The 15,783-nt window shown below is 37.9% G+C and overlaps 1 protein-coding gene across 8 annotated transcripts in view; it reads right to left on the reverse strand.

Moving 5' to 3' along the window:
- Positions 1 to 15,783, reverse strand: part of WAC (WW domain containing adaptor with coiled-coil) — a 79,621-nt gene that overhangs the window by 26,976 nt on the left and 36,862 nt on the right. For all 8 annotated transcript variants that reach the window (XM_015474039.3, XM_059892926.1, XM_025001014.2 and 5 more), the window contains exons 4-6: positions 8,039 to 8,145; positions 3,665 to 3,780; positions 2,994 to 3,106 (exon numbers count right to left, since the gene is read on the reverse strand). In XM_015474039.3, coding sequence (XP_015329525.1) covers positions 2,994 to 3,106; positions 3,665 to 3,780; positions 8,039 to 8,145 — 336 coding nt within the window. The remainder of the gene's footprint in view (positions 1 to 2,993; positions 3,107 to 3,664; positions 3,781 to 8,038; positions 8,146 to 15,783) is intronic.

Consider the following 15,783-nt stretch of genomic DNA (forward strand, 5'->3'; position numbering starts at 1 on the left):
TGAGTGCATATACAACTTAAAAGTTTATTCTAAAGTTTCTTCCTGAAAATAACACTACCACAAGCTTTTAGAGATAGATTTAACAGTTTAAAAAAAAAAACAAAAACAAAACATGCCCAATTCCCATCAACCTTGTCACTTTCCTCATGAAGGAAATGCCCTTTGTTCTGTATGACTACAGCCAAAATGTATTCAGATGAAAATTAAAGATACTTCTCACATGTGTAAACTTTGGGGGTGAGGGGGGGACACAGCAGCAAAATCATAGCAAATGAGAATGCTACGGCCCCAACAGTTTTCTATTACTCACAACTCAAGACGAAACACGGTTCAAGTGACTTGATCTGCACATCCCCACAACAGGAACACTAAGCAAGTGTCTGGAAACACGATTGTCACGACTGGGGCGAGGAGAGGAGTGCCACTGGGATCTTATGTGTGGAGGTGGGAACAAGCTCTACATTCTACAACAGAGGACAGAATCCACCAAGAATGACCTGACCCAGAATGTCAGTAGTGTCACTGTTGAACACACCAAGGTAAAGTTTCTCTAACCACAGAGCAATCACTCTACGAGGCATAGATTAAAGATTAAAAATCAAACAAAACACAATACAACCACATCAGTGCAATTACAGTAGCAGCGATATCAAATTTAAAATTTCACCTATACAACTTCAGTGTCAAATTGTGGATTATTTGCAACACTGCCAAAAAACCCAAAACCCCAAAATGCTCTTAAAAATCCTTTCTTCTACCTTTCTCTCTTTACATGTAAAGTGTTCCCAATCCTCCTGCTCCCTGCTCCACACCTCTTTAGTGGGCTGTTAGGAAGAACAAAGCTTTAAGTGCTACCTTACATGCATACCAATGTACCAGACACAGAGCAAACTCTCCCAGCAGTTTTTGGTAGACAAAGTACTTCAAAGGCTTAGTAGAAGTAGAAGCAGAAGTAGAAGCAGCAATACAGCTAAAACCCTTTCTCAAACATTGTAAACTCAAAAAGTGTAATATATGACTACATTTCAACACAAACACAGACCCACTCTCCTCCTCTACACTTCTAGGAATTTAACTAAGTTATCCGGTAAGTGAGCAAGCACAGGAATAGCAGCACTGTTTACTGTAGGAAAAAGCTGAAAACCATACCAGTCTCCACAGACAGAGGATTATCTACCGGACATGAGCATGTCCAAAAAACATGTTGAGCATGCAGTCAACATAATAAAAGTTAAATTATAAAATGACAAGCAAATATATGTTTGGAAAAAAAAAAAATTTTTTTTTTTGGCAGTGCCTTAAGTCATGCAGAATCATAGTTCCTCAACCAGCGATCAAACCCCTGCTCCCTGCAGTGGAAGCACAAGTCTTAACCACTGGATCGCCTGGGAAGTCCTATATCCTTGAAACATTATTGAGTAGAAGAAAAGGTTAAGAACAGTAACATAATCTGATTTTGATATAAAATACATACACATGTAGTTTTATATATATTATATGCAGCTAGAAAATAAGTTTATGTCTCCAAGTGTTCCTGAATCATGAGATTAAAATATTTTCCCTCTTTCATTTTTAGTAACAAACACGTCTAACTTCTGAAATCATAAAGAAGAAAAACTGACTTCACTTCCGAAAGTAAAAACAAGACAGAGATAATTTTTAAAAAAACTATGGTTTTATTTTCTTAAAGATATTTTTTAAGCAGACAAAACTTGTATTTTCACTTCTGTCAACGTTTCTATTAGATCTCTAATTACCCGCAAGGGAGGACAAGTGCCTAGGTTATTTTGGAGGAACAGACACACTAGACGGTAATCTTTTCCTCTCTGGGAATCGCCAGCCTCTTGTGTGGAGAGGCCCACCCTAATAACTAAAGTATGTTACCTTTACACCCAACTAGCCACTCTCCTGGATGCCCATAATTTATTCAAGAGGACCACAAGCTGGGCACTATGTATTTTTTAATCTGGAAGGAAAAGCCACTCATTTTTAGTTATTCACCAAAAGTCAGTTACTTAAGTAAAATGAGACTACAACCAAAGTCTTCTGTATCAAAATACAATATTCTTAATTTCTTAGAGTACCTTAAACCATTTTTATTTTCTAAAACTCAAGTACAATTTAATATAACAAATTTAATGTTTCCAGAAACACATTTTAAACATTCAGCCCTACAGAACCATATTATCTGTTTCACCTTTAATTTTTCCCATCAAAAGTTCAATATCCTTTATTGGGACCAAATATATACCTACTTTTTTGAGTTACAGAATGAGAACTCAAATATGCTTAAGTCTAAGAATTTCCAAAACACATCTTAAAATTCTCAAAACTTGATAAAGAGCCTAAGAATTCTATGTGGCATTTAAATTTTATTCTGGGCAAGACAAGTCACTGGGAATAGAACATATGTGGTAAAATCTTTAAATTCAAACTTTACTTGAATTAAAAAAAATAAATTTATGTTACCCATATTGTTCAACTTGGACAAAATCTGACCTTAAGAGAACATGAAGGTATGCCCACAGTACAGAGATAGCACACAGATCTATGATCATTATGAAACCATTTCCAGATACAAGGATAAACAAGTTTTCTCACTGGCAACACAAAAACAGGCATTTCATGTCACTATCTGTGTACCTTTGATTTAATTATTAGATTGAAATCCAGGAAGGTTTGCAGTGTCCAGTTTAAATGGGGGGAGAGGGGTGTTGCGGCAGCATGAAATTTTACTTTTTAACCAACTCAGTGGCATCATAGCCATTATGAGTAGTGATGAATACACAGGTGTATTCATTCTACTATGTACTATTATATACTCTTTCCCTTTTCAAGAAACAAAATAATGTAGGTTACAAGGACAGATCCAGCATAAAAAACCTGTTATGTTTCTAACTATTTTACATTATAAGTGGCGATGCACATATATCTGTAAACTACTGGAATGAATCAAACACTACATTAGTTCAAAGAAAAAAATTAATACTTACTTCCACTGGCAAACCCACTAGTGGCTGTTGCTTGCATCACCTCTCTTCTGTAATCTCTATCTTTTGGGAAGCTATTAACTGCCATCTTGTTTGCTTCTTTTTGTCTCTGTTCTCTAAAAATAAAAAATAAACCCATAAAAATTACAACAGATACAATGAACCTACACAACATTCTGGTCAAATGCTTAAGGAAACAGTACATTGAACATCAAAGAACAAAGCAGTGATGTCATGTAACTGGTGTGGGACCTGGGACACAGCAACAACAGTAATGCTTCTCACTGACGGCAACATTACACTGATTATTTACATGCCATGAACCCCACAACTCAACACGGTAACAATAATTCTACATTCTACATGACGGGAACACTGTCCTACAAGATGAAGAATTCGAATACAAATTATAGAAAAGATGAATAAATGTAGATCAATATGTTTTAAAATTAAATATACTGTTTACAAGGACCTTGTGAACAGCTGCTCATCTGTCCTAGTTTTTTGGTTTTTTAAGAGAAATTATGGAAAACACAGACAATGGTCAACATTTCAATTAAGCAGAGAAGTGATGAATAGCACACTAAGAAACCTAAATGTAGAATGTTTAGCATCCTAAGATGTTAGCCTGTAGAATCAAGAATGAGAAATACTGTTCAATTAAGCACAAATACCTTTCAAGCCACTCTTTTGGTTTTTCCCATTGTGAAACTTCTGTTCGACAATTATAGTAGTATTTTTTCCCAGAAGAGCTAATATGCTCAGACCAGTCATCTGCAGAATCATAAGGCTTAAAAAAAATTAGAAAATGTTAATGTAATCATTTGATATATCAAGAATGTAAATGGTTTTATAAGCACACATAGGGGAAAAGACCTGAGACAAAGGTGCCCTCATCTGAGATGGAATCATCTGCATGTACACTTAAGGAGCTCTTAGTCTAAGAAAACCTTCAACTGTAACAATGGTACACTCTATCAAGTATCAAATTAAACAGTTCAGTATCTTTACTAGGTACAAGAAAGACATGAAATTAATATCATACTGACCTTAGAAAAGCATTACAAAACCCCCATTAACACAATTTTAACTGCTGAAGTCTAGTCATACAGAGAATCCACTCAACTGACTGACCTGATGGCATGAAAGCACATCAGTTCTGAACACTTTAAGGCACAACAGTAATCTGTGTAACAGAGAACAACCTGCTTGTATTCACTGTTACTTAGTGGGGGATAAAAGCATACACAAGAAAGCTTCAGTATAAAGACAGGATATTAAAAGCTATGAATTTGCTCCAGCTTCACAATCCACAAGACATGTCAAGTATTAACTGAACTTGTCTCACACAACATACAGGATCATCAGCAGTACTCATTTTCCCAGAACTAAAATTGCTCTGTCTTAGTTCTCAGATACAGTCTCTTGCTGGTCATTTCATAGACACTATAAAATTATCATGAAATTAAAAATTACCTGAAAGGCCCAGTTCTCATGGAACTAATCTCAACAATGTAATGTTTAACTGCCTGCACTGGCTCCAGGAAATCTGGTAGAAATCCTAGTATTATATGAATTTACTGATAGCTGTTTACCAAGGAGCTTTGAGATTAAAATGAAGCAAAGGTTATACTTTGGGAGTTCATCCTTCTTCCTTGCTCACCACTGTGCAGAGGGACACAATTTGAACACTTCAGGAAATGAATTCTTATGCACTGTGTATTCAGCTTGAATTCAGCACATAGGAACAAGCTGAGAGAACATGTCCATACATCACAAAACTAATGAGTGATAGAAGAAAAGACCAAAACTCAGGTTTCCGGGTACCTATTATTTCCACTAAATCAACACCAATTTTGGAAATATCACAACAATTTTGAGCATAGCTGAAGAACACTGCAGATTCTGCTCTCAGGCTATTTCAAAATTGTGAAGCTGCTGGAAATCAGCCCAGTGCTTCCAAATCTCTAGAGATCAGGGGAGAGTCAACTCTCAACACCCACCCGACTCTAGCCAGGAGAAGGCTTCACCAGGCTGCAGGAACCCAATCCAGAAGGCAAAATTCAAAAGGGTTCTTCTCTACCATCTACCACCCCCTAGATCTAAATTATTATGCTAACAAAGCCCTCTATGGATGTATTTGCAAGATTTGGTTTGCTGGGCAGGTGATTACATGGAATTTACTAGTTCGGTCTAAAGAGGTTGAAGGAGATTTGGTCTAAAGGCTGACAGAGGACACCAGAGTAGAACAGAAAGGTCTAAGCCAGTGCTCTTCAAAAGTGATGGTTATGCAAACTGTGACCTGTCCTGGAGGAGACATCAGAATATATATCAACACACTGCTTCCCGAGCCCAAGGTCTTGTTTTAAAAAACAAACATATACCATAGCTCAACTAAAGAGTGTATTTAATGACAACTAATTTCCGTTGTGGCACAACCTGCAGGACAGTGAGTTAAAAGTTCACAGACGAGAAGCTTGAAGAGCGCGGGTCTATCAAATCCTAGGTTAGTACAAGTTAATATCTTACTTAACAAAATGCGCTCCAGGGTACAGCATTACAATCACATACTAGCAATTAAGTTCATCTTCTCCACCCTATTTCTATCCCTCAAAACAGGTTAAGGAAGAAAGTTTTAAAGAAACAGGGAAATTATTTAAATGCTGATATGCAAAAGCAGGTGTTAAATGTTTTCCCCATTGTATTATTTTCCACTTTACTGAGGTATAATTGACAAATATAAGATATTTTATTTAACCTGGGTTAAAATAATCTTTTTTTTTAAACCTGGGCTACCTAATATTCATCAATGCATCTCTTTCATTACAAAAATATTAATGAATGGTGATTTTATATTTTACTTTACTACTCAAAAAAAAAAAAGTCCATTAGAAGTGATTTTAAGACATAGTTTGAAAGTAACCTTCAGATTACTTCAGATTGCTAATGTTCAGAAGCCAGCTTCTCAGGTAACATTAAAATCAGTTTGTAAAAAAATGCCATGCCCACTGGGTACATTATGATGAAAAAGACTACCACTTGAAGGTTAATTATATACCTAGAGTTGAAATTTACAGAAAGGGGAACCTTGATTCTAAAAACACATGACATTTAATCCCTGTTCTGTTGCCACTCACATACTGAAATCCCCTGACACCCTTTAGAATCTGGATGTTGCAAACTTTCTGATGCCCATTATTTATGCTGATTTCATTATGCCAATCTATTTCCTGAAAATCAAGATAATCAGAAACTGTTTTTCCTGAATAAAGAATTTTTTTTCACCAAAACAATGTCCACATGGCCTGCCTCTGTCCTACCAGCAGATGAATACAAAATCTAAATAGTCAGTGATGAAGGGAACATGAGGTTAGTGCTAGACTGTTAAATTAATGGGGCTATTTTTCACAAAAATGGATACTCATTGTAAAATATTGAGTATATTTCTTAGTGAAAATGATTCAGCAGAAGCAGTGTGATGATAACACCTGTGAAAGTTTATCAAGCTGCTGTCTGGATCTCAATACCATCCTTCTATGTTCTGTGATGCTAAGGCTGGGACAATGCAAATTACTTTCTACTTAGCCAGCTGGCTTTCTGTTAAGAGTCTGCCAATACCAGACATTAGAGGACTGAAGGGCAGGAGAAAGCGGCCACAGCGGATCCCAGTTTCTAGCTCTCAATCCAGAATCAGAAACTTTCATTATATCCCTCAGAGAACTGTGCTGGGCTCCTCCTCTGAGCAATTAGGTTCTGATAACCCCCAACCTCTTCCTTTTGTTTCCAGTCCTCAAGGGTAATCACTATCTATGCTACTTTTTGTTTTCTGTGTTTGAAATTCTCTGTGCTGAAATAACCAGTATGATTTGTTTTCATAAACAGACCCTAATACTTAAAACTAAGCACAGTGTTTTTTATGAAAATCATTGATGTCCCAATTTTCTCTGGAAATGTACTAATAACACTGATTCAACAAGAAACAAAAAATAATAAACTCCAAGAGTTTTAAATACCACTTAAGGTACGATAACCACCTGAATAACCAAGGCAATGGCTGTAGGATTCAACCAATACTTCCCTGGCCTTTCAGTTAGTTGTCCTTTTGTCCTTCCTGTAACGGATTTTCCACACTGCTATCTGATGGTTTTTAAATTGCAAATATAGCACTTCCCTGACTAGGCCCTTGAGGAGCTCTCCACTGCCTTCACGTACAGTCCATGATCCATGGGAAGCAGAAAACGCTGTCTGATCTGACCCCATTCTCTCTGTAACCTGAACTCCTACCATTTCTCCACACCAGCAAAACCTGTGTTCTCCAAACAAAGTGCTTTTTCACACTTCTATGTCTTTGTAGGTGCTGTTCCTTTCCATGCTACACGAATTCCAGATCTCTTCCACTACATGGATTACAGTCAGCCTGTTGGCCAGCACAGCCTCTTCATCCAGGCTCAGTCCCCTCTTGAGGGCTCCCCCAGGACCTTAACATGTACTGATCTAATGGTTTACGGACCTACAGTCAGTCTCCACTTTTTTTTCTGTTCTATACATAAAAAATCTAGCATCTGCTTGGAAAGTTGAAATGTTATTTTTGCATGAATGTATTGAACTTTCATTTGAATCCTAACTTTAAAAAGTTCAAACTACTTCATTAACAATTACTTCATTTTTAGAAAAACCTACAGTACCTCACTGGGTTTGATGCCTTTCAGGACCGAGATCTCTATTATCACTAATGTTTTATAGGGTATAGAATATATAGTAGATACTCAACTTATAGATTTTAATAACAAAAGTTTAAAGATTATGGGGAAAAAAGCTCAAGACACAAGTTTCATAATCTGAAGTTCTTTGTATCTCAAGTATCACAACAGTAAATTTTGCTCCACAAAAGAATGTTAATGAAACAATACCAAGATGGCATATTCAGACTATCCTCAGTTTTAATATTAAAGCTAGCTCATTAGTTCAGGTGCATTAAGATCAACATTGATTTTTAAAAATTTTGCAATATATTCAAAAAACAAAACTGCAAACGTTTATATACTTACTGCATCTGAAGTTTTGCTTGGATTATTGCTTGGATTAGAAGAATGTGAATTTGAACTATGAAGAGCACTGTGGTTGTGTGAATTTTCTTGGGGAGAGTAACTGGTCCCTTTAAAAAATAAAAAGCAAAGACAATTTTAAGTAAGTCATAGCTGATGTTTATACTGGGCTTCTGTCATACTACAGATATATCACTAATTCATCATTGTAAACCTGAATTTTTATCATTTCTAGCAAACTGTAGGTTTTTTTTTTTTTTAAATTACAAGTTGTATTAAAGACACAACATACATAGAAAAAAGGCCAAAAGTTCCACTAATGAGAGAACAAAAGTGACAATTACCCAATTATCCACTGTCCATGGAATTCTCCAGGCAAGAATAGTGGGCTGAGTTGCCATTCCCTTCCCCAGGGGATCTACCCAACCCAGAGATCAAACCTGGGTTTCCTGTATTGCAGGCAGATTCTTTACCATCTGAGCCACTAGGGAAGCCTCAATTATCTAGTAAGTTTTTGCAATTACTTTTCAACTTCTTAAACAGTTTCCACACTTGCTTTTTCAAGTTTTGACAAATTTTAACTAAAACAGTGTAAAGTTTTCAAAAGTTAAGTTTCAGGGAAGGTGCTTGCTTTCAAGATGATGAAAATGACATCATATCTCCTCACAACAGGACAGTTGCTTTAAAGTAACTCATGAATTTTATGAACCATGACCATCAGGGATGCCAGTTTTATCTTAAGAAAAGCCAAGATCTAAAAATCCAGACTTGATTAGTAATACAAAAAGCTCCACTACCCAAGTCTAACTGTTAGTATTTCAGTTTCATTCCATCAATTTTTCATCATAAAGGTAACATAATTCAACTTCCCACCTACTCCTTGTCCCAAAAAATGAACTAGCAAGTGGTATAGGGGCTACAAGATAATGAACAAAAGCTGGAAGCAGGAAGAGCAATTTAGATGGTCCAGTGGCCCTGGAAATTAATTAGCAGTCAGAATCAGGGTGGTTATGAGAACAACTGAGTAAGAATTAACTATTTCAATCAACAAGAACAACTACAGACCTACCTTTGTTTTATTGGGCTTTGCTTTACTAAACTTCACAGATACTGAGTTTCGTACAAATTGAAGGTTTGTGTCAATCTTACATCTATCAGTGCTATTTTTCCAACAGCATTGGTTCACTTCTTATCTCTGTGTCACATTTTGGTTAATCCTCATAACATTTCAAATTTGTTCACTGTGATTATCTTTGTTACAGCAATCCGTGGAGAGTGATCTTTGATTTACTACTGAATTTGTTTTGAAACACCACAAACAACACCCACACAAGATGGCAAGCCTAAATGATAAATGTGTGTGTTTTGACTGCTCCCCCATGTCTCCCCTTCTCCACGGGCTGTCATTTTCCCTGAGACACACAGTATTGAAATTAGGCCAGTTAATAACCCTACAATGGCCTCTATGTGCTCAAGTGAAAGGAAGAGTCACATCTCTCTCACTTTAACTGAAAAGCTAGACATGGTTAAGCTTACCGGGGAAGGCAGGTTGAAAGCCAAGACAGAAAGCAAATTGGGCCTCTTGCACCAAACAGCTAGCCAATGTGAATGCAGGAGGAAAGTTCCTGCAGGAAAATTAAAAGTGCTACTCCGGTGAACACACGAAGAAAGCACAACAGCATTACTGCTGATGTCGATAAAGTTTGAGTTCAGATGGAGAAAAGATTATACATACTAGCCACAACATTCCCCTAAGCCAAAGCCTAGTGCAGAGCACACTCTTCAATTCTATGAAGGCTGAGAGAGGTGAGGAAACTGCAGCGAAAAGTCTTAAGCCAAGAGGTTGGATCCTGAGGCTGAAGCAAAGAAGTTGCCTCTGTAACATCAAAGTGAAGCCACAAGTGCTGATGTAGAAATTGCAGCAAGTCACCAGGAGATCAAGCTAAAATCTTACATTCATGAAGGTGGCTACACTAAACAACAAAATTTTCAACATAGATTGAAACAGCCTTCTATTACTTTCACGGAGAGAAGTCGTCAATGCCCGGCATCAAAGCTTAAAAGAACAGGCTGACTCTCTCAGGAACTAAGGCAGCTGGCGACTTGAAGTTGAAGCCAATGCTCATTTACCACCTGAAAGTCCCAGGGCCCTTAAGAACTATGCTAAATCTTCTCTGCCTATAAATGGAACAAAGCCTGAATGACAGCACATCTGTTTACAACATGTTTTCAGCCCACTGTTAAGAAAAAAGACTCCTCTCAAAGTACTAGGGCTAACTGACAATTTGCCTGGTCATCCAAGAGCTTTATGGAAACATACGAGATTCTTGTTGTTTTCATGCCTGGTAACATCTACTGTGCAAGCCCATGGATCAAGGAGTCATTTCAACTTTCTGTTCTTTTTCAGAAATACATTTCATAAAGTTATAATTGCCATAGACGTGAGTCTGACTGACCTAGGTAAAGTAAATTAAATACCCTCTGGAAAGAATTCATCATTCTAGATGCCAGCAAGAACATTTATGATTCATGCACGTTAAGAGGTCAAAATATCAGCATTAACAGGAGTATGGAAAAAGCGCATTCCAACCCTCACAGGTGACTCTGAGACTTGTCAAGACTTCAGTGGAGGAAGGAACTGCAGATGTGGAGGAAACAGCAAGACAACTAGAAGTGGAGCTGCAGATGGGGCTGAACTGCTGCATCTCATGATAAAACCTGAATGGATGAGGAGCTGCTTCCCATGGATGAATAAAGAGGTTTCTTAAGAGCAAAGCTACTGCTGGTAAAGATGTTGTGAAGACTGTTTGAAATGACAAAGGATTTAGAATATTACAAAAATTTGACTGATAAAAGCAACAGCAGGCTTGGAAATCACTGACTCCGATTTTGAAAGACGCAAAATGCTATCAACCAGGACTGCATGCTAGAGAAACATTTGTGAAAAAAAGAGCCAAGCCAGCAAACTGCACTGTCTTAAAGAAATTGCCACAGCCAACCCAGCCTTCAGTAATCACCACCCCAATCTGTCAGCGGCCATCAACATAGAGGCAAGACCTTAAGATTAGGATTCCTGAAGGCTCACAAAATAGCATTTTTTTTTTTTTAGTAATAAAAGTATTTTAAAATTAAGATGGTTGTTCAGTCGCTTAGGTGTGTCTGACTCTTTGCAACTCCATGGACTGCAGCATGCCAGGCTCCCCTGTCCCTACTATCATTCTGGAGTTTATGCAAATCATGTCCACCAAAGTCAGTGATGCTCTCTAACCATCTCATCCTCTGCTGTCCCCTTCTCCTTTTCTCTTCAATCTTTCCCAGTATCAGGGTCTTTTCCAATGAGTAGGGTCTTTCCATCAGGTGGCCAAAGTACTGGAGCTTAAAGTATGTACATTTTTTAAGACATAATGCTATTACACACTTAACAGTCTATAGTATAGTATAAACTTTTACATGCACTGGGAAATAAAAAAAACTTGTGTCTCACTTTATTGCAATATTCACTTGACTGAAATGGTCTGGAATCAAAATGGCAATCTCCCCAAGGTATGCCTCCAAATGGGTAAGAAAGGTGGATTAGGACAGAAGACAACCTAAGGTTTCACATACTCAACTGGAATGGTCAGCAGATTCTAAGAATTCAGAAGTGGAGCAAGAAGTCTGTTCCATTGGAAAGGTGACAGGTAGGGGACTGGCATACAGTAATGTAAAAAACAAGCACTATGAGCTCAGAATGAGTAACAGCAAGGCAAGAGGAAAGGGAATAACCAAGATTTAACGTTGGCTACAACATAGCTTATTGGGGAAGCTAGAAGCAGACTCAGAGACCCAATAAAGCTAATGATATGACAAAAGATATGTACTTAGGAAAATATAAGGGATACAAGAGGAAAATTTCCCAACAAAACAAGACTGCTGCTTAAGATGCCTAGTGGTTTCTTCATCTACTTGTTTAAATGTACCTTGTTGGATAGTATGTATTTATGTAAAACATCCTCAACTTTTAAAAAAATACAGTAAATAAATTCTTCAATAAACATTTTAAGACCAAACACAATCGAAAGAAGCAATCAGTCAAGGATAAGCTCCGTGTACAGGGACGTTAACATGCCAGCCTGAGATTGCTATTCTTAGAAAAGTCTGCTTGCACAGTTGGTCCTCGGCTAGCACAATGACTGTTCAGGAGGGTTCCCACAACAGCAACTGTTAAGAGTGGTTCACTGTGCCTAAGCCTTTCTGCAGATGATATGGTTTATGCTGAATACCTGCTTTCCTACTGGGAATCCAGACTTCTGGTTCAAATCAGGCAGAGATGCCTGCATAAGAATCCAAATCCAATAAAAACCTTGGGTACCAAATCTCTAATAAGCTTCCACAGTCCACAACATTTCACCAGTGTTGTCCCAATCCGCTGCTGGAGGAAGGAAGGGTGTGCTGTGTCTCTCTGCTGGGCCAAGACTCTCAGAAGCCTGCACCTGGTGTCCTCCAGACTTTGCACCACATGCCTTTTCCCTCTGCCGACGTCACTTTGTGTTCTTTCGCAGTTATTAAGACAAAGCCGTGGTAATGAATGTTAGGTCCTGTGACTCCTCTTAAGACAATCACCAAGCCTGGGGGGTGGTCTGGGGACCCCAACACATTCAGTTAAAAAGAAAAAAAATCCAAATTAAGACTTTTAAAAAGAAAATTTCAAATCTACACCAAAATTTGTCCTTTTCAGGTGTAAACTTAAAAACTATTTTTAAAAACTCAGCTTTACAGTTGCATCCAAGTGAAAGAGAACTAGTTATATGGCCTAGAGAACACCACATTTATACCCTATGAGTTGAGAATCCCATGGAAATTTCCATAAATGTTGCAATAATGAAGGAAAGAATGGCCAGTCTTACCAACTGAAATGGTCCCCAGAGTAGTTCTGTAAGAAGCCTGGGTTAGATGCCCTGACATTTATTTGCATATGTTCTTGAGCAAGATGTAAATCTATGAAACAGTAGTGCCACACTAAAGATGTGGTAAAAGACATGTTAGGCAGAGTCCTTTATAAGCCTAAGACATATCAGAAATGAAATCTACTGATCTCTCTCAAGACACAGGAATTCACTTTAGTGTTATTCTTCGTATCAATGAAAATTCAAAAAAAAGTGATAATTAGTACTAAAGTGCTTAACCTCTGAACAAATGACATGTTAAATAGCTTTTAGGTCTGTTGTTCAGTGTTTTCAGAGGGCACAACATAACAATTAAAAACCATAAGCATCAAGACACACGAGTCTAAGACTTTAATAGAATCCAGAGAAAAAACTCAATCAGCCTTTAGGAGGAAAGCTATTTTCAGAAACAGGAGCTTTTTGATAGGGACTAGATTCCACATTCTATGAGACAGATTCATCTACAACACTTAGCAAAACTACCAACTTAAAAAAAGAAGTGAGGAGGAATGTCCTGGTAGTCCAGTGGTTAGGACTCTGCACTTTCACTGCTGAAGGCATGGTTTCCAACCCTTGGTTGGGGAACTAAGATCCCATAAGCAGAAAGGTGTGGCTCCCTAAAAAAGTGAGGAGCAAGATTAAGACACAGATATTTTATCGAAAGACTAAGAATAAACTGATATTCTTAAATAGAACCCAAAGTAAGTAAGAGGTTGTACAGGAAGCATGATAAAGCAGGCAACAGGTTCTCTAGATTAGGGTCAGAAGGATGCACTTAAGAACTCAGGGCAGGGAAGATTTGTCTCTGAACAATATGACTATAATTGGCTGAACCAAAGGTAACTATTACAAAAGCTACAGTTTATATTATCTTCCAAAGTATTTGGGGGGGGGGGGTGAGCATCCCACTGAGACTTTTAATTTCTCCATGTAGTTCTTTCCAAACTGAAGTATCAAGCAGGCAGAAAAGCAAGGTCAGAGCAATGATTATGGTTACGATTTTCCACTGCCATACCTATGGAGTGCTACAAACAGTATTTCTTTGAAAACTCCCATAAATTTTTATATCCCACTCCATGATGGATTTGTATGTTTCAGGATAAGAAAAGTGTTTTTTATTTTGGTAATAGCAGCATAATGCATAGTCTCAGGCTGAGAGAAAGAATAAATGACCTGTGGATGGTAACATATCCAAAGAAAAATACAGCCACACATAAAACTTGAACTCAGACTTTCAATGCTAAATTCAGAGACATACATGTGTATATGCTGGTGAGAGACTGTCTCATAGATGCTGCTCGGCTCAACAAAGTAATGGAAGCAAAAGCTGTTTACACGTCTGATGACCTTTATGCTTTCTTTACATTACCAAGAAAAAGGCTGTCCACTTCAAAGAAAAAGAAATTATCTCCTTGAGAAAAGCAGAATTTGTGACTAAGTGGGATGAAACTGTTTTAAGTAACACAAATTTAAACCAACCTTAAGAAATTAAAGTCTGATGAAGCAAGTATTCGACACTTTCAGAACACACGTGCAGCCAGCCATTTAAGTATTATCTACAGTTACTTTTATTCTCTTAATTGTGGCAATGACTGTGTGGACCGTGAAACTAGAATTTTTACTATCCAGCCCTTTAAGAAAAAGTCTGCCAACTCCTGGACCAGGCAAATTACAAGACAGTTCATGTTGATAGTGCAAGATGCTGCCCTCCTCCCTGACAGAATCTTCACTATTTAAAAGGGCAGAATAACCCCTCCTACTTGTCAACCTCTAAACTTCAGAAGCTAGATCTTAAGAGTGAGAAGGCTATAACCTACAGTCTGAGAAAGATGAAGTCCTAAGAGTACCATGGGAAATGGGACAAAAAATGTAGGGAAACTCACCTAACTCAGCAAGAAATGGGCATTAAGCAATTAGACTGCCCTCCCATTAGAAAAGGGAACTTGGATATTAAATGGAAAGTGGGAAGTACATACAATTCTATATAAACAAACAAGGCTAAGAAATGCAACTAGCTTTTCTAAAGATGAAATAAGTTTCCAGTCTATTCAGGGGCAAAATATGGCACTGTGTCCTTATTCAGAACATGGTAACCACTAGAATTCCCTACGACATCCTCAGACTTAGAAATTAAGTCTTAATGCTTTCTTCAAGAAACTGGCAAGAATATGTAAGGTACACCTATAATAAATGAAGATCACAAGTACATCCACCACCCCAAACTGCTATTCAAACTAATACAAGCAGATAATGTGCATGACTGAATAAGGTTCAGCAGTGGACCTCAAATATCAATCTAGTAAAAAATGTAGAATTCAAAGTTAATTTCATAGTGATTCACACTCTATGAGATGGGACCTTAAGATCTGAATTTTTTACAGGCACTTTCTCTGTCAAGATGGTTTTGGTGGTCAGGATCCAGACCAGGGCTTCCCAGGTGGCACTAGTGGTAAAGAACCCGCCTGCCAATGCCAGAGACATAAGAGTCGCGGGTTTGATCCCTGGGTTGGGAAGATCCCCTGGAGGAGAAGAATGGCAACCCACTCCAGTATTCCCTCCTCAGAAATTCCATGGACAGAGCAGCCCAGCAGGCTACAGTCCATGGGGTCACACGACAGTCAGGCACATTGAGCATGCACACATATATTAATAGTATCCAGCCACACTTTATTCCAAGTATCCTCCTCTCATAAGTTAGAATCAGAGACCACAGATATTTAAACATAAGGGGATTTCAGACTTCCCTAGTGGTCCAGGTCTCCAATGAAGAAGACAGAGCTCCATCCCTGGTCAGGCAACTAAGCCCCTGCACTGCAACTACTG

This window comes from Bos taurus, chromosome 13, assembly GCF_002263795.3.
Source record: "Bos taurus isolate L1 Dominette 01449 registration number 42190680 breed Hereford chromosome 13, ARS-UCD2.0, whole genome shotgun sequence".
Lineage (NCBI taxonomy): Eukaryota > Metazoa > Chordata > Mammalia > Artiodactyla > Bovidae > Bos > Bos taurus.